Source organism: Anabrus simplex, chromosome 5, assembly GCF_040414725.1.
Source record: "Anabrus simplex isolate iqAnaSimp1 chromosome 5, ASM4041472v1, whole genome shotgun sequence".
Classification (NCBI taxonomy): domain Eukaryota; kingdom Metazoa; phylum Arthropoda; class Insecta; order Orthoptera; family Tettigoniidae; genus Anabrus; species Anabrus simplex.
This window is the reverse complement of record NC_090269.1, coordinates 368,393,800-368,414,498: the sequence shown is the minus strand read 5'-3', so window position 1 is coordinate 368,414,498 and position 20,699 is coordinate 368,393,800. Positions and strand designations below refer to the sequence as shown.

General features: G+C 38.3%; 1 protein-coding gene across 1 annotated transcript in view; it reads left to right on the top strand.

The window, feature by feature from the left end:
* Positions 1 to 20,365, top strand: part of LOC136874927 (centromere protein I) — a 331,694-nt gene extending 311,329 nt beyond the window's left edge. The window contains exon 15 of the mRNA XM_067148637.2: positions 19,208 to 20,365. Coding sequence (XP_067004738.2) covers positions 19,208 to 19,306 — 99 coding nt within the window. The 3' untranslated portion in view covers positions 19,307 to 20,365. The remainder of the gene's footprint in view (positions 1 to 19,207) is intronic.
* The last annotated feature ends 334 nt before the right edge of the window (positions 20,366 to 20,699 follow it).

Below are 20,699 nucleotides of genomic sequence, written 5' to 3'. Positions count from 1 at the left end.
TACGAGTGCAACCAAAGGGTTGGATGGACGTAGAACTCATGCTGGACTGGGTTAAAACTGTGTGGAATAGAAGACCTGGTGCACTACTAAAACAACCAGCTCTGCTTGTTTTAGATAGTTTCCGAGGTCACCTCGTGAACGAAGTGAAGCAAATTCTCACTACAAATAAGACACGACAGATAGCCATTCCTGGTGGCCTAACATCTGCTTTGCAGCCACTAGACGTATGTGTTAATAAACCCTTTAAAGACCACTTACGTCGATTTTACAACGAGTGGATGATGAGCGGCGATCAGCAATTGACGCCCGCCGGAAATATCAGGCGTCCACCCTTGGACTTGTTATGCTCGTGGGTGAAGAAGAGTTGGGATCTTATACCACCTAAACTAGTCTCCAAGAGCTTCAAAAGGACTGGGATTTCGAATGCACTAGACGGTTCCGAAGATGACGCAGTGTGGCATGGAGACGAAGAATCTGATACTGGTATTGACAGACTTGAGGACGGCGCATCAGATAGCGAAACCAGCGATAGCGACACCGTAGATTTGAAATAAATTGCGTACCGGTAAGTCCGCATTTCACAACAAAGCGATAATTTTTTGCAAGTGTAATATTTTAACTTTAATACTCAGATTAATGACAATTAACTTAATACGTTCATTTTAATTTTCAGGTTGGAAAAACGTTCGCCGAATTGTTGCGAAAAATTATGAATTTTGTTTTAGACTATTTTAATTATTTTGATGTATAAACGCAAATATTACGTGCATCTTAAATTTGTATCAAATACAATTTAGTTATAAATACATTTTTTGAGTAATACAAATACTGGTATTAAATATTCATCGTATAATGGTCGCACCCTACAATTTTTTCGAAAATTTTGGTATAAAAAGTGCGACGATTATGCCGTGAAATACGGTATACTAGTCTGGATGGAGTGAATCTTGAGATTCCCATTGGTTTTTTTTTTTGTTTTTTTTTTTGTTTTTTTTTTTTTATTTTTTTTTAAGAAAGTGGCCTTGACATTTCCCCAGATTTTTAGATCCTTTAATCTTTAGGTGCTCCCAAATTACGTCTGTTCCGTATGTCAAAACTGGTACTATTTTTGCCTTTAAAAGGGGTTACTGCTGTCTGTAGGGATAGCTTTTGTAGGTGGCCGATGTCGATGGTGGCTTGTGTTGCTGGTGTAGCCCTACCCTTTGCATCAATCCCAAATGTCTGTCTGGTAGATTGGATCATTTTTCCAAGGTACTTGAAGTAGTTAACAGTGAGTACGATTTCTATTCCGTAGACTACGTGTTCTGACCTAGCCACTTTCCCTCTTCTACGGATGACCATTTGCATTCTTTTATTCATGTTTATTTGTAGGCTATTTCCCACACTCAGTTTTGTAAGCTTGATGAAGCCTTTCTGTAGTTCATTAATTCTCCTCGCTGCGATGATCATGCCATCAACATATCTATGACGTGACAATGCTGCTTTTGATATTTACTATGTTAGCTGTTCTTTATATAAAATAAAATGGGACTTAAGGGATCTGATATCTTGTTACAGATGTCTTAAAAACACATGTGTTGGTTGAGAAACTAATTGTATGGTGGATAAAACATCGCCTGGTTAGCGTAATATGGCTTTAAGAGACTCCCTCGTGTTATATTTCGTCGTAGTTTTATTCAATATATACTGTCATTAATCTTCGAACAGGGGACTAAAAGATTTCTTTGATGGACACCATTCGTCTGTATCGGTGGTTCGGAGTACATCATGTTGAGAAGTTGACACATTAATAAAAACTACCTTTCCAATACATAGTAATCCTTTATATTTCGGATAAAACCATTAACAGATATTAAAATTAGGACATGTTTCGCTCATACTATGTGAGCCTCATAAGCTAGAATAACCTAATTCAAGGTAGGTCAGGGCCCTGATCCCAGTACATGTAACGTAAGAACACCTAATAATACAATGATAAAACGAATTACAAGAATTTAAAAAAGGTCAGTAAAAATATAATATGTCTATAAAACATTTAGTGACCATTGAAATAGCTTCAAGTGTAGGTGAATGGTAAGAAATGTTATTGGTGTGTTGCTGTGAATGATTATTCTTACGGAATGATGAACGTAATCCTGACACGATGGTATTAAACTGTTTATAGTTGTGAACACTTTTACACCATAAGAGTGAACTATTGTGGACTGATATCTTGTTACAGATGTCTTAAAAACACATGTGTTGGTTGAGAAACTAATTGTATGGTGGATAAAACATCGCCTGGTTAGCGTAATATGGCTTTAAGAGACTCCCTCGTGTTATATTTCGTCGTAGTTTTATTCAATATATACGGTCATTAATCTTCGAACAGGGGACTAAAAGATCTCTTTGATGGAAACATGAAACAGGTGAGCCCTGAAAAAAGAAAACAGAATATGTAAGTGTCCGTTGCTGGGATTTATATATGTCCTGATGTGGGGAAATACTGAAAGACGCTTACCCTTGTGTTGGTTGAGGAATAAATGGTCCCTTAGTTGTTTACGGAGGTCTGATGGTCACTAACGTGTTGCTCCATGTGTTATACGAATGTGTTCGTAGAGGTGGGGAAGATGGCGGAATGGGAAAGGTGGGCGGGGCGGGGCGTTGCGCGAGTTATGAGCTGAGAGAGGGGAAGCAGTGTGAGGGGGCAAAGCGGATGCAGTTCCTGTTACTACCGGTGGATTAAAAGCATGTTTATAGTGGAAGATTTTCATAAAATTGTTGGCATTGATACCAAAATTAGCAATTATATTGGGGATTTGTTCAACTATGGGACTATTAATGTCCGAGATATCATTTAAATTTCTATTTTTATTAAAATGATGGTCCAAGGAAATTTAAGCGTTTTCATACCTGGTCATTAGACTACTCTTGTTTGTGTATTTTAGTATTTGCATATCTTGATCGATAGTAGTGAAAGTATGCCCTGTTTCCCTCATATGGATACTTATGGCGGAATGTTTTCTGTGTTTTGAGGCGTTATAATGTTCTAAATACTTTATTCTAAAGCTGCGGCCAGTCTGTCCAACATACGAAAAATTGCACTGTGTGTGTCTTAGTCTATATATTCCCGAGTTTGAGAATTTGTCATAAATTGTATTAATGGAGTTGGAATTGAAAAAATGTTACGATTGGTATTACGGGTCCGGTATGGAATGTTAATATTGTGCTTCTTAATAGTTTGATGATATTGTAAATGGCTGGATTAGTGAACATAAAAATGGTGATTTTTTTTTTCAGGGATTAACGTAGTTTTATTCTTTGACTTAATTTTACCTATGATTTTGGTGATCATATCAGGTTTAAATCCGTTCAGCATCGTTAATTCTTTGATGAAATGTAGTTCTTCTTTCGATTAGCATAAGAAAGAGGAATATTCAAGGAACTGTAAACCAAGCTGTAAAATGTTGTCTGCTTGTGGGAGTGCGGGTGCAATGATTTGTTTTTTATTATTAAAGGAACGGCAGATAGTTTCCTGTAAATTTAATAAATGAACTTTTTGTTATCTCTAGTCAAAGTTAAATCTAAAAAGTTTAAGGAGATGTTGACCTCGTCCTCCTTAGTAAACTTAATATTGTTATTAAGGTTGTTGAGAAATGTGAGTACGTTTTTGCTATTGTTCAATTGTCTGTCCATGATCGTGAACGTGTCATCCACAAATCTTAACCAGAGTTGTAAGCCGTTAATTTTATTGATTATTGAATTGGTTTCCATGTCATCCATGAAGATGTAAGCGAGAATGCCGGAAATTGTGTCGCCCATTGCTAGTCCCTTTTGATGGTATATTTTATTATTGAAAGTGAAATAATTATTGTTAAGTACTAATTTCAATAAATAAATGAAATAGTCTATTTTGCATCTGCTTAGAGTATTGGATTTCATGAGGTTAGTTTTTACAATGTTGATAGTGTCATCTACGGGTATGTTCGAATACATGTTAATGATATCATATAATACCATAACATGTCTGTCTGTTAATTTAAATGTAGATAATTTTTTGCAGAAGTCGATGGAGTTCTTTATATAGGCTTTATTATTAAATTTGAAATGTTTGTATAGGAAACGGTGTAAACATTTTGAAACATTTTATATGAGACTATTTCTACAGTTTATAATGGGGTGCATTGGTATCTCCTGCTTGTATATTTTCGGTAGAGCTCTGGCTGCAGGTAACTTAGGGTTCATAATGGTGAGCTTTTGTTGTTCGTGTTCTTGTAAAATGAAAGAAGACTTTTTTAACAACTTCTTGTCTCGTTGGATTTTTAATGTGGGGTCTTTTTCCACTATATTATAAGTTTCAGTGGAAAAGAAATCTTCACTTTTTCTAATATATTTGTCTTTATTTAGTAGTACCATTGTGGGGCCTTTGTCTGCTTTTGTAACTATTATGTTATTGTTCTTGATTTTGTTTTTTATCTCGGCTATCTGTTTATTAAGTTTCGGTAATGACTTTGATTTCAAATCTTTAACTAAAGAGGGGAGGTTCTTCTTTATTTCATACTTCGCGTCATTTCAATGAGGTCATCAGACTTATTAGGATTGGGCCAATTAAATTTCATACCTTTATTCAAGAGATCCATTTCACCATTGTGGTGTTAGATAAATTCACAGTAGTGGGGATGTTTATATGGGGTGTATGCAAATTAGTTGTTCTATATGACTTAATTTTTGACTCCTAGAGGGATTTTAGTTTTTTCTCCAAAACGAATTGCTTATTGTTCATTACGCTAACCAGGTAATGTTTTATCCATCCATACAATTCGTTTTTCAACCAACACATGTGCTTTTAATAAATCTGTAACAAGATAGCAGTCCACAATAGTTCACTCTTATGGTGTAAAAGTGTTCACAACTATAAACAGTTTAATACCATCGTATGAGGATTACGTTCATCGTTCCATAAGAATAATCATTCACAGCAACACACCGATAACATTTCTTATCATTCACCTACACTTCAAGCTATTTTAATGGTCACTAAATGTTTTAATAGACATATATTTTTACCGATCTTTTTTAAATTGTGGTAATTAGTTTTATCATTGTATTATTGGGCATTTTTACGTTATATGTACTGGGATCAGGGCCCTGACCTACCTTGAATTAGGTTATTCTGGCTGATGATGCTCACAAAGTATGAGCGAAACATTTCCTAATTTTAATATCTGTTGATGGTTTTATCCTAAATATAAAGGATTGCTATGTATTGGAAAGGTGGTTTTTATTAATGTATCAACTCATTCTGAATTCCAATACAATGAGATTCACAACTTGCAAAGTACATCATGTTGTCGTAAATTATGACTTTGTTGAATGCCAGTATCTCTTTGATGATTCTTTCAAATAGTGTTCATTACCTATCATCGTTCTCAGTTTCTTTATTAGAACCTGTCTATCATGCAAGTCGAATGCCTTGCTATAGTCTATACACATAGCATACAGTTTGGATTTTGGCTCTCTCAATGCTTCCTATATATCCTCTAGTAAGTTTTTACAGCTTCCGGAAGCCAAACTGTTCCTCAAGTAGACTTTCCTCCCCAGTTTGTGTCAGTCTGGTGTTCAGCATGGGTTTGTAAACACGGGGCCCTTAGCTGACTCCTGGCATTGCTTCCACATACTTGTTTTAGGCTCCTTACTTCCACACTTGGACAAAGCGGAGGTAGGATAGGTTTTTCTTCGGATACTCCAGTTTTCCCTGTCATCTTTCATTCCAGCAACACTTTCCAATATCATTTCATTTCACACTCACTCATTAATCATTGCCCCAGACGAGTGCGACAGGCTTCGGCAACTGGCACAATTCCTATCCACGCTGCAAGATGGGGGCTTCATTCATTCCATCCCTGACCCAGTCACTGACTGGAAAACAGGTTGTAGGATTTTCACTTCCACCCTTGGTCAACTCTTGGTTCTTTTCTGACCCCGACAGTATTAGCTTTGCTGGGCCTAGAGCTTCTTTATTTTAAGGCCTTCTGATTATTCCATTTCTCCGGATTTTAGCTTATTTTTCGTGAATTTCAAATATTTGTTTTCAAATCCCGCCATTTCAGCTTTTTACGCCAGTGGCCGGAAGTCCTTCACTCTTTGGCCGCTTTCAGGTGAAATATTGACGTTTATTAATGCGAAAAATATGCGCAAATGTGCGATGTTTATTGAAACCCATATATTGCGATGCGTATATCGATTGTCAATCTCTCGTTCTTGCGTGCTATGTTAGTGTTCGTTCACATCAGTCTAGTAGATTCCATTCTCTTTGGTCGATCCTAGAGACTATACCGTACAGACTATAATAATATTTGTGGTGATAGTGATTGAATTTTGAAGATGATTATAAGAATGAGAAAAAAGTCATGAAGAAACGATCATTTGAATAATAACACAAGAGGGAGTCATGAAAGAAAGGACGATTCACTTTACATTAGATGCTCTAATATCACAAAGTCGGAAGTAAACTAAATGTGAACGCCTCCAATAAAATGAAATGGCGTATGGCTTTTAGTGCCGGGAGATCCCAGGACAGGTTTGGCTCGCCAGGTGCAGGTCTTTTGATTTGACTCCCGTAGGCGACCTGCACGTCGTGATGAGGATGAAATGATGAGGAAGACAACACATACACCCAGCCCCCCGTGACAGGGAAATTAACCAATGATGGTTAAAATTCCCGACCCTGCCGGGAATCGAACCCGGGACCCCTATGACCAAAGGCCAGCACGCTAACCATTTAGCCATTGAGCCAAACAAGGCCTCCAATATAGAAAGCTCATAAAATTGATCAACAATAACATTACATTGACCATTGTTTGTTGTGATGTGCTTTGTGTATTCTGCTGTCATTTATCTCAGATAGATGGGATTACTGCTGCGTATCGATATAACAGCCTGCCTGAATAATGGCGGGAAGTAGATGGGGAGTTAGATCTCTCTTTTCTTTAGCATGCCATTCCTCTGGTTCATTAATTTTCTGATACCACCGGTACGTAACACACTGCATCATCATAGTATTCCAGGTATTTGAATCCTACTCTGAGGCAGTGATTGGAATGAGCAGTGTACACATTTAAACGGAATAATTACACAGGAGTGTTTGGGGCTGTCTGCAGCCTGGTCATTCTAGCTCTGAAACTTTGAACTGTTAGATCGACACCTTAGTACTTTTCGCTAAAAGTTACAAAATATGCTGTAAATTTATTGAATATTTCATATGACAGCATTGCTTTCAATTGCGACATTCATACTGATGTCATTGTAATGACCTATGTTGACTTCAGTTGGGAAAACTATAAGGACAGTCTTTCTGAGAATTCCATAGCAAAGCGCAGGTACATCAGCTAGTTATTTGATCCAAATAGCATCGCGCTTTGCATAATCTGCATAATCGCACGGGCGCTTGATGCTATGTATTAACCTATGCATTTGCTAAGTAATGGCATCTAAGTGCATGACTGATTCACACATGTGGAGCATGAGTTCATACTCTTTTTGGTAGGCTTATCAGAGACCGATCATCTCACTCACATACTTCCAGCGAGGGAATAGAGATGTGTAATTTTTAGACTTGTAGCCTCGTATAGCAACAGTCGGGCTTTGAGACAGTAAGTTTTATAAATATATCATAGTACTGTATTGCGCAAGACATGTAGATTCAGCAGTTTTAACCAATTGTATCTCCTGATTTTTCTTGATTTTCATATCAAAATCTCCTGATTTTTGGTTTTGTAAAGTTGGCAGGTATGAAAGAGACTGTTCAGGCCTTGCGGGCCTCCCAGACTTCTAAGTGGTAGCCGACCGTATCCAAGTGCTCCTTTTTCTAAATTCTTACTTCAGGCAGTGGAGTTTTTCTTAACCCTTTCACTCTGGTGAAGCGAGTACAGTAGCATGACCCTCTGGACGTGAGCAGCGAGTGGTTCACCGAGCCTGCTGTACGGGATACGTGTCTTTCTCCGCTCTCCCGTCTGCATATGGTTCGCGACATGAGGAGAGAGTAGGAAGAGGTTAAATGTATTTTATTTTAAATCAGAACTCCACCTGCAGCCACCTTCTGAGAAAAGTATCTGTTTGTCTCCTTGCACAGAAGAGTTATGATACTCGTGTTAAACGACAGCTGAAAGAAAGTTAACATGGTAGCATTGTCCACTAAACTTTTCAGTCTGGAATTAGCTGCATCGAATTGGATTCTTTGGATTCAGATTCCTCTTTTTCCAATTTGTTTTCTGCTTGGTGGTTCAAGCACCTGGTCTTCATCCTCATTATCTTCATTTTCAGTCTAATTATTGAGGTAGGCCAACCTTTCAGACGATGAAGTGGTAACTGAAGTAGAAAACATTCCTGAAGTAGAAGGTGTAACTGAAGTCATCCCCTCACCAGTATCAGATGATAAATCACTATCATCGTCATCTTTTTCAAAGTCACTACCCAATATGAGAGCAAGAACTTCCTCCACAGTCTATCATTCCTCCGTCATCAGGCCTTTCACAATGTAAAAGCGATTGAAAGCTCAATCGAGAAGCACAAACACAGCACAAGGGAGCAACTAGATGCAAAGTGAGTAGCATATCTGACACATTGCTTTCGTCTTTGAACTGGTTACTCCTGTCATCTGGTGATCATAGCCGTAGCTGTAGACTCCCAAGTCAGCCACAAGAGACCTTCGCGTCCAAACTTCCCCTGCGGTCTATCGTAGCAAAACGGAAAAACCGCCGAAAGACACGCGGCTTCTACAGCAGTCCCATACTCGGTGTGTTCTTGTGGTGCCGAAATCACCTTGCCCCACATCCTCACAGCGTGTGCCAAACTCTCTGTCCTAGGACGGAATCTTGATCTGCAGGAGACACTCATACTCATACTAGCTGATGGTGGGAATAATGCTGATCTAATAATAATGTTATTTGCTTTACGTCCCACTAACTATTCTTTCGGTTTTCGGAGACGTCGAGGTGCCGGAATTTAGTCCCGTGGGAGTTCTTTTTCGTGCCAGTAAATCTACCGAGACGAGGCTGACGTAGTTGAGCACCTTCAAACATCACCAGACTGAGTCGAGATCGAACCTGCCATGTTGAGGTTAGAAGGCCAGCGCCTCAACCATCTGAGCCACTCAGCCCGACAATGCTAATCTTATTACAGTGGAACCTCGATTATCCGTTCCCGGAAAATACGTTTTCCCGGAATATGCGTTCAAATTACGTGGTCCCGCGAGCATCGTAATTAAATCATGTTGTAAAAGTCCCGCATTATCCGTTCCTCGAAGAAACGATTTCCCGGATCAACCGTCCAGAAATTCCAGTCCCATCAACGCTAAATCCTTGATCAATCATTTTTTAATAAACTGTATCTCACAAAAGGACGGCTATGGCATATTTATGGATCTTGGCGTTAACGCCCCGTCACTGCGATAATTAAAGCAAGTACTGTACCGGTACTGGAAAAGCGATCGGCGGTGAACTTGCATGAGGGACCATCTTAGCATCGCATTCGGGTGGTATTGTTTAGAGAATCTCGGAAAATCATAAAGCAGAGAGTGGTGACAACAATTGCAAGGAGACACGGCGCATTTCGACAGCTCTGCATGAAGACGGAACGAGTTTCGTCAAATGTTCGCACTTATAAAACGTCCATATTACGTCTAGGGTTAAATGTTTATATTTTTACTTTTTTCGATCGTACTGCCGAAGAGGTTTTTGGCACTTTGCTCAGGGCACAGCAGAGTAACTGGGCTTTCAGGCAGGAATCGAAACTGCTTCTTAACACAAATTCAGTATTTTTGATATCATCGTACATGATTATGTTAGCGAGACCAAAACACATGTTGCACCTAAATGTAATTTTAAAAAAAGAAAGCCATGGGAGGTCTTAGAATTGCCTATTACTGTTTAGGTCCTAATGCAAGACTGGGAATTTTACGTTTTCGTTTTAAAATACCAAAAACCGCAGTCGTTTTATTTGCACACGTTACATTTTAAATGGTTGGTATAATTTCAAACTCGTACTGACATGTGCAGCGAGCACGCTTTCCAGATGACCTCAAGGTCACGAATAACCGTAATTTCTGAAGTTTTTATATTTCTTTTATCTTTCCAATTTGATTGGATTTGTGACGCGCAGAATTGAATATAATGCATTCGAGAACTTTTAAGAATCGATACTTATATTCGAAACCATGTTTTCGAGTTCAACATAACCTTTAAAAGTCGACGTAGGCCTAATTTGCGCGGTACGAGATTTCCAGAAACTGACTACGAACAGTATACCGGAGACCAAATTACAATGAAAGATTAAGAAATGAACGGATTTCACATTCATTTTGGGTGCTTTCGTATCTAATGTGCTTTATTTTATTAGATGAGAAAATTAAAAACTACTTGTGGTCGATTGTCGTTTGGCTTGGCGTTATTAGATTTTTCGAAGAGTTTGGCTAGCCTAATCAAAGTCGCTGAACTGAAAGAAGTTTTCAAGGGAAACTGACGAAGATTCCCCTGTAAAACTGAATATAAAGTATCGAGATTTTGAACTCGCGTACCAGTAATTAATGCGGTTTCGTGGTCTAACATGCCCGCCTCTCATCCAGAGGCCCGGGTTCGATTGCGACCAGGTCAGACAATTTTAGTTGGATATAAGTCTGGTTCCAGGTCCACTCAGCCTACGTGATTACCTTTAATTGTGGAGCTATCTAATGGTGAGATGGCGACCCCGATCTACAGAGCTAGGAATATCGGCCGAGAGGATTCGTCGCACTGACCATGCGCACCTCGTAATCTGGAGTCCTTCGGGCTGAGCAGCAGTCGTTTGGCAGGCAAAGTCCCACTGGGGCTGTTGTTTGGTTTGGTTTAGGAGTTTTGTAAGATTATAATTATACATATTTCATTTTTGTGATGTTTAGCCAAATTGTTGATCGTTTTCATCCATTCCCGGATTTTCCGTTTTTCCGTATTGTACGTTTTATTGTCATAGTCCCTCGAAAAACGGAGAATCGAGGTTTCACTGTATATGTAACTATTCTCATGTTTAGACCCGTATGGAAATTTGCTATAATTTGCATACAGATTTTTACTGTTTATTTTTCTATTTCACCTATTCAATACATTTGATGTAACAAGCATCGCGATGCATTATAGTAGCAGTCAAAGGGATGCACCATCACTTAAAGATTGTGAAAAAGGATAACATATCTACATTTCAAGCTTTTCAGATTGACGTCCCTTTTGACCAAGCTCTCATAAAAACGAATTGCTTCCAATGTAAAGTCTGCTCGTCAAATCAAGACCAGTTCAAGGAAACTTATCAACAATTTGATTTCACCGTTTACAATTAATAAATTACAGAAGCATGCCTCAAACCAATACATGATGCAGAATATCTCCAACCTCTTTGACACGCATATTAAGACTTTAAGCTTTAGATACTATTGAGTTTTAACCGGATTTATGACTCAAATTTTAATGTATACAGTATAATAAGTCAACTAACAATTGTTTTGAAAAAAAACAAAGAACTTGGGAATTTTAGCCAAATCTCATTACTGTGAGGATATTACTGTATTTTGGATGTCAGTGTTATTAGAATCAATGTCTATCCTAATTTTAGCAATGTCATTTTAAATTGTGAAACTGTCCATTATGTTTACAAATGCCTATGTTCACGTATTTTACCACTTAGTTTTTAGAATCATAATCAAGTACAAATTATTGCCATTGATGTTTTCATGGCCCGTACTTATGGGGCTTATAGGCTTTTGGGCTTATGCCATCTCAAGAAAATAAGGTGAAATTCTTTACATTTCACAGGGAACTGTGCCCTGCGTCTTCAAAAGAAATCTCGACTGTCCACTTTTTTTTTTTTTTTTTTTTAGGATATCTCCCTTTAATAAGGCCCCACCAGTTTTCTTCCTTTTGTAGCAACAAAGTATTACCACTGTCAGCAATGGTTTTGTAGCACAGAATTGTGATTGATTGTACGCATTACTTTTGCTAGTTAGCTGTCAACAGTGAAATTCTGTAATTAAGATGTATGGTTTTTACTTCAAGACATAAATAAATGTGCGGTGCTTTTTCAAGAATTAGTTTTTGGAGACGGTGCAATTTGTTGAACTTACCTTTTAGAAAAAGTTTCTCTCACAATTCGTGGAACAAATCTGAAATAAATTTTTACGATTATCCAGGGTGGAAGTTTTTTATTGAACCTACATTTTAGGAGGACTCACCTTAGAAGACAATCTTGATAGTGTTTGTCACATCATTGTTTATATTGAACCGTATCACCTGTTCATGGTCCAATTAACCTTATATTATTAACTGGCATAGTAAATTTTTCATAATTTGATCAGCCAGCATATTTCAGATATAGCGCTATGAAGAACTCCATGATTTAAGAGAGCAAGTTAGAGACCATGGAATTATTTGGGTAGACCGAATGAACGTTTATTTCAAATTATTTTAAGCCAGCCAGCGAGATAGAGAAAGGAGATCGTGGGAGCACGACGAAGAACTTTGAATTTGTCACATGTAGCTAAGTGCGCCAACTCCACGTAGCCAAATACTGTATGAGCATTCCAGGCTTAACTGCTAGTCAGTAAAGCAAGGTATTTCTACATGAGTGCCAGTCATATCATTTATTGGATAATAATACAAGCTAACTTAATTTTTGGAAAGATATTTGTATCATTGTGGTGAGATCCAAGCACATCCAGAGTTTGTGTTCAAATTCAAACGATCGTTGAGAGTCAACCACCTCTTCACAAGGACCGGCTGAAGAGAGGCTGGGGAACCACCAACTGTAACGTAAACTTCCTTTCTCTATAAAGCGAGGGGAGCTGAGCGGCTCACCCTTTGTGACTGACAGTCGAGTGTGCAGAGCGTATCGTTAACGAGAAACCTCAAGACCGCGTGCTTAATCTAACTGTAATATTCGTCTCAAGCAACCTGACAAATCGGCAATAGCTGAGCACGCTCTATTGTCGAGTCATGATGTCATGTTCCAAACACTACAGGTAACTAGCTCATCTGAGCTTTGACTGTGAAATTGAAAATTAACTAAATCGAGTTTGCGATTTTTAGTGCGGTTCATGCAGATATTTGGCTTATGAACTTGACTGTGACTGTTTTTTTTTTACCGTAATAGGCTTTAGTTTTAACGGCCTAATTTAGAACTAGGAGATTTGTCAGTTGATCTTGCCTAGGTCACAGCACTGTGCGTGGTTACGTACAAGGCAATAGGAGGAAGAGTATTCATTTTGCAGCAATCAGGTCCAGGATGATGTAAGCTCAAGAGAGAAGCAGGCTGCAACAGAGATGGCATTCCAGTGAATCAAGTGCCGTTATTCCAGGCTTGACGTCCACGGCAGCGTGATGTCTTAATTCCACCACGAGTCCCACCTGGTAGCTGGAGGCTATGTCGGAAGACATCATATGAGTTAATCTACACTTTTTAAGCAGGACATGTAATATAGACTCATCACATGCCTGTTCTTTTTATTTTTAATCTTGTACATATTTCATTACGTAAATTCTATGCCTTAAACAGTATGATTCCATGTTATTTAAATTAATTTAACTTGGAGCTGACAATCCGCGTGTGTATTTTATGAGCTTTGATTAGAATGTTTGAGGGAATGAGAGTTTAATGGTTATTTGTTATTTCCTCACGGCACTCACCAAGAGGGCGAGACAAATTTGTGAGCCGTCACATATCCAGATGGAGATGGACACGCTCAAAGTCACGTTTAAGGGTAATGGTTACAGCGATTTGCAGATTCATAGAGCCCTACATCCCAGAGAAATGACCAAGCAAATCTCACAGAAGGAAAAAGTGAAGGGAACTGCCTACTTGCCTTACATTCACAATACCACAGATCGAATTGCCAAGGTCCTCCACAAACACAATATAAAAACCGTGTTTGGCACCACCACTAAAATTGCTCACAGTCTGAGTAAAACCAAGGACAAATTGTCCCCACTTTTACATCCTGGGGTATACGAAATTCCCTGTACATGCGGTAAAGTATACATCGGCCAAACATGCCTGTCCATTGGTACCCGTATCAAAGAACATGAACGTAATATTCGTCTCAAGCAACCTGACAAATCGGCAATAGCTGAGCACGCTCTATTGTCGAGTCATGATGTCATGTTCCAAACACTACAGGTCCAGGATTATATGGGAAGCTGTGGAAATATGTAGTAATCCTAACAATTTCAACAGGGACACCGGCTATCAATTAAGTAATACCTGGTTGCCGGCCATTAAGAATTTACGTAGGTAGTTTCCTTCCCAGCCCCTTCACTATTGTTATTTTGTCTCGGTGTTTTCCAAATTCGTACGTTCTTCGTCACCAGATGTTTCATTCCAGGCTTATCTCTATGTCGTACACCTGTCATATGTTAGGCAAACACGTATGTGAACCGCTTAGTCAGATTGTGATGGTTCGGTCAGCTTCCGCTTCAAACGCTAGCGTTGTGCCACGTCCTAGGGGCTATCTGGTGGTGAATGAATGTACCATTTCCACTTCTACTTCTATTATAACGTTCCAAATTCAAAAGTGTCATTGTTTAAGAAGTCTTTCTCGTGGACAGTCGAGAATTCTTCTGAGGACACAGAGCACAGTTTTCTGCAAAACGTTAAGAATTTCACCTTATTTTCTTGACACGGCACAAGCCCAAAAGCCTATACAATATCATGGTTATTTGTTTTCTTTTATGTAGTTTCTGTAGCACCATTTGTTTAGGTGCAAGATTAACGGTGCCATTGTCATTATTTAATTTGTAGGTAAGATCACCTCTAGTGTTTGTGCGGGAATATGGGACAAAATATTAAGTGGTTAAGGCTAGGATGTGCATGATGCATGATTTTTCTGCTTGGAGCCAGACCAGTAAAATATTTTTCCCACCGTTGTGATGAGCCAAGGTTCTTTCAGATTAATAACGCAACAGACCAATCCAGAGCTAAGGGTAAGATATGAACCCAGAGGGGATGGATTGTGAGGCTGGAATGCGCCTAGAGTGTGGAGTACCACTGCCATGATATACCGGTAGCTGTGAGTTAGTCGTGAGACGATTGTGTTGAGAGGCCGAGATTATGCCAAAATGTGAACCTGCGTATTAGAGATATGAGAGGCCAACAGTGCCGACGAGTATATTTATGTGAAATACTGCTTGATGTATGCCCTGATATAGCATTATTAGGACGCAGGTGATAGATTGCGATGAAGGCTTGTTTGCGTTCGTATCCCTATCGAGTGAGCAGCTGAAGCTTGTTTGTGTAAGCCACGAGGGCAGATATTTTGTGTGGAAAGCAGGTGGTCGAAATGTCAGCAACCCGAGGCATGGTCAGTGTGTGTACGCTTAGTCCCATCATACAGTAACCAAGGCAAGGCCAGGTCTGTCTGCTGTTAAAGTTCTATTTCAGTTGTTCATTCACGTTCTTTCATTTCACTCAGCTGGTAATCTTTACCTTGACATCCCAAGACTTGCCACATAGGCAGGACTTGACAGTTGATATCCTGAGTGTGCAGCCAGGATATCAGACAATTGACCAAGTGTATTTTTATTTTTCTATTTCAGGAGGTGTTTTCAGTGCATTGTATTTTGTTTTGTGTGTGTATTCATATTTGTCTTGCTATCACATTTGTGTGCGCAACGTTGTTAAAGAGTGTTGACAGTACGTGCTGTATTTTTGGTCACGGGGTTCTGACCTCTTCAGTTGTATCAGGGCAGATCACGTGATAGTAAATTCAGTCCTTTTTGGGGTAAATTTGTCACTCCCAAGACTGTAATTTTTATATATGTGCTTACCGACCTGATCAGAGTTCATTTGTAAATATTTGGGCGAGACATGCGAGTCTTATTATTGTATGTCAGTTGCAGTGTATAGTTAACTCACGGCTTAATGCCATTCGTAGATAACTCATATGATTATTCCGCATAAATACGTGATCCCTCTGTAATTTACCACTTACGACATTTTTACTTGGATTGTGACCCACTTTACAGCTCACACTCATGATGTCGAGTTTATTCATGTAAATTTTTGTGAACTTGTTTTATATTTAATGGTTGTCGTATTCTCTCATCCGATTTTGTTTATTATATTTAGTTCCACCCTTTATTTTTGTGACTTCTCATTTAATTAAGATACGTAGTCTTGATCCTGTCTTATTTGATTTAAGTAAATTCAAGTTAGATTTTAAGACCCACTTTACAACTAGACGATGCACGCCGCTTCGTCGCTGAGCTAGGCCAAGATTTTGAGGACAGAGTAAGGTACAATATGTTGTGTGTTTTCTTTATATGTAGCTGAGGATGGTCAGATATTGACCGAAACTTGTACTACTTCTAATGAGGTAGATTAAGAATTTGTCTTGCTTACATTGTTGATTGGGTGGGAGTTTTGATAAAGTCCTTTTTTTCACACATCGTCCATGAGGACGATGCATGCCTCTTGGCTGATACAATGGAAAATTTACGGCAATACATTGATGAACTAGACGTTTCATGTTGGAAATATGTTTTGTTGAGAAATGTGGCTAAGACCCATGCACTGAAACAACCTTCTAGGGGTGCATTTATAAATGAAACTTTTCTACAACTAGCTGGAAAGCAACTTGAAGAGGTGACATCTTTTCAGTGTGTGGGATGTATGATTCACAGTGATAACTGGCTGGAAATGGAGTTGGCTGTACGTTTCACAAAAGCAGCTGCTGCTGCTGCTGCTGCTGCTGCTGCCTTTGATAAACTCAACCATTGAGTTTGGAATTCACACGATTTACATCTAAAGATGTAAGTTGGTTGTTTGTAAGGCAATGATCATACCTATTCTTTTGTATGCCTCAGAAACCTGGTGCCTATGTCAACATGATATTCAATGTTTAGACAGTTTCCAAATGAAATTTCCAAGGACAATTCTGCAAGTGAAGTGGTAAGATCGTATACCCATCTCTGAAGTTCTGTGAAGATCCAACATGTATGGCAGGAGCTGATGAAATGCCATACAAGGTGGTGTGGACATTTGGTGCACGTGAATGATGCCAGACTACCAAAATCAGTCTTCTACTCAGGACTTCAGTATTGTAAATGTAAGGTTGGTGGTCAGTACCTGCATTAGAAAGATGCTGTGCACCATAATCGGTTAGAAGTTGGAAGAGATGTGCACAGATAAGACCAGAGTGGCCTGAGGAGATTGAGGTGGATGTCTGAACTTATGAACAGACGAGTCTTCAAGATCCTGATGCAAAGCGCCCTCTCAGAAAGACTAGGTTGAAATCATCGTGTACATATTATCCGCACACTTTATCTTGGTGCATTTACACCCTAGTGCTGAATCGGTCAACCTCGGCGATCTTCGAGATTCGTACTGGCAACTTTTGAAACACAAACTATGAATCGCGTAAGCATCGTTGTGCGACATCTGGCGTACACTTTACGTACTAGTACTGTTGTTGTTTACACAACAAAGCCAAAGTATAGAATTCATGCTAGGAACAAGATTCGCATCGAGAAATGTTTTATAATGTTATATAATGTGTATGTGATATAGTTGTTGGCTTAAGATGATAACGGTTTAGAAATTTCACATCGATTGATCATATTCTCGATTCAATTCAGATTTCATTTTCATTCAGTTGGCAGCACCAGGCAACACTATCGATACCGGGACAGCTCCCTCCTTACTCCTCACACCCGTACACAAATGCACCAAGATAAAGTGTGCGGATAATACTCCTATAATGACAGTGGACAAATTGTACTGTGCACAGTGCAAACAATTATTCAAGGCTTATATAGGATTAGCCAGTCACATCCATGTGTGCTCAGGAAAATAATAACGCCAGGATATGTCTATCGACGGATACAATAATCACAACACTGAAAAATAACTGGTGATATTATGTGTCTGCCTTGTTGAAACTATTAAACCATAATAGTTTAAATAATTTGACTGATACATCGAGGAGGAGATCACCATCATAAAAACACCATTAGTTAGATAATCATAAAAATAACCCCACTGCTCAGGTTTCCAGTCTCTTCACTAGGTCTACACCACATGAACAAACATATAAAATTCAGGCCAGTAAATCCCTTCTGATTCATCAAGACATCCATAGTATTGCATCACTCTAGTGAAATCCAGACACCCTCCTCTCCTGCTTGTTCAAAACTTGATAAAGGAAAATTATTTTAGATTGTGAATCTGGAATGAAGAATAGACTGTGAAGGGTCCTGATAAATAGAGAACAATTTTTACCGCACGCAGCCCCTGTCCGAATTTCATCTTGTGCTGAGTGTGTGGGTTCCACTAAACAGGGTGCATACTGAGCACGGAAGAAGTGGCTCTGCAGTGCATTTGTGGGGCATAGGGCCTTCTTCAAGATACGACCATGGGAAGAATTCCAGACACAGTGACACATTACCTTCATATGCCTACAAAGAGCCTCCTCCAAGATTGACGACCTACTGCATCAACAATGGTTATTCAGTAGCTGCAACAAGTAGACATCCTAGTTTACAAACATTTAAGCTCTTTTAGACCTATTCAGTTGTGAAATTACCGGTGTTTCGCCCCATTGTAGCACTGGGTTCATCAGTTGGATTGCTATCTATACCTTTCCAGACGCTGGCGGCTATTGCGCTGTTGGGACACATGTAGGACAACACAGTGACGGTGCACTAGGGGAAGCATATGCCTCCACTTGTATAAATGTTAAAGGCATTTAAGCTCTTTAGGCCTATTCAGTCATGAAATTACCATTTGCATTTGATAAAATTAAATTATGCTTTCCATCTGGGAACTTAATTTTTTATTCCAGTTTAAGTTTTTAATCTGCTAATTTATTTATATTTTGCTTCATTTCTTTTTTTGTTACAAAAACTTTGTTATTTAAGGTCAACATAATCACTACATCTTGATTACTCCTAATTGTTTGAATGTTTACGAGTAAAACAAGTATTGATTAGATTGACTTTAAGTACCAAAGTTTTTTGTAATTGATAACCGTCAATATGGATCAGAATAAAGTTTGTAATGATCAACAATTCATTTTTGTTTTTTTCTTTGTCTTTTCTGTATTGTGGTTTTACTTTCACTATTTTTATTCCATTTTGTAAATTGTTAAATTATTGTGTTCTACAAAGATATCTTTGAATGTTTCTAACACTCTTTCTTTTATTTGATTTCTGTACAGGGAGCTTTAGGCATCATTGGTGAAGAATTTCCTAGCATTCGAAAGTTCATATTAGTGTATGTGGAACGGAACTTCCCCATGTCACCATCTGATGAATGAAGTAGTAATTGGTACTTATTGTAATTCTTCTCATTAATTAGCTGTTCAGTGATACTCTTTATGATTTTGCTTAAGAAACTTTTGAGGATCTTGTTTATATTTCAGCTTGAAATACTCACTGTGGAACAAGATCTAAAATTAAGAATTCATAATGAATCACTTCAGGATTGAGGAGGCTAGTGCTCTCTTGCAATTTCAGTTCTTTAGAATACTAATGGAGAGGAATTAGGAATAGCTATCTTGGAGAGAAAAATACAAAACCATATAAAAGCAGAGACATTCATATGAAACAAGTGAAGGCTGAGAAGAGTGACAGTTAGCCATTGTGGTTGAATTATTGTTTTGATGACTTGTGATACTCATTTTGGATGATCACCTATTAATGTCTTTGGAGACAACTAGGTTTTGTTTAACATTTACATGATGAGGCATAATGGCTAATGAGATAGAACTTTTTATAAATAAGCAAATGGGTTATAAAAATATTGTATCTAAACACTATGATGAAATGTGTTCATCTGTTAATTTATTTATATTTTGCTTCATTTCTTTTTGTTTGTTGCAAAAACTTTGTTATTTAAGGTCAACATAATCACTACTTGTTTACTCCTGATTGTTTGAATGATTACGAGTAAAATAAGTTTTGATTAGTTTGACTTTAAGTACCAAAGTTTTTGTAATTGATAACTGTCAATATGGATCAGAATGAAGTTTGTAATGATTAACAATTCATTTCTGTTTTTTGTATTTTTCTTTGTCTTTTCTGTATTGTACATATGTCTATCAGCTTCTGTATTGTGGTTTTACTTTCACTGTTTTTATTCCATCTTGTAAATTGTTATTGTTTGATTATTGTGTTCTTTCTTCCTCAATTTTTGCACAGCTTAACTTCTACCTCAGCTAAATAAATGACTCATATGTATTATTATCATTATTCTAGTTACAAAGATATCTTTGAATGTCTCTAACACTCTTTCTTTCATTTGATTTCTGTACAAGGAGCTTTAGGCATCATGGGTGAAGAATTTCTTAACATTCGAAACTTCATATTAGTGTATGTGGAACGGAACTTCCCCCTGTCACCATCTGATGAATGAAGTAGTAATTAGTATTTATTGAAATTGTTCTCATTAATTATAATATATTTATTGCAGCCAAATAGCCATACAGAAAGAGAGAAAAATAATATATTTATATACACTGTACTCGCACGCTTGCACCTTGGATTGCATATTCTTTCATTGTTTTTGTTCTTTTCTTTTTTTCTATTTGCTTTACTTCGCACCGACACAGATAGGTCTTATGACGACAATGGGACCGGAAAGGGCTAGGAGTGGGAAGGAAGCGGCCGTGACCTTAATTAAGGTACAGCCCCAGCATTTGCCTGGTGTGA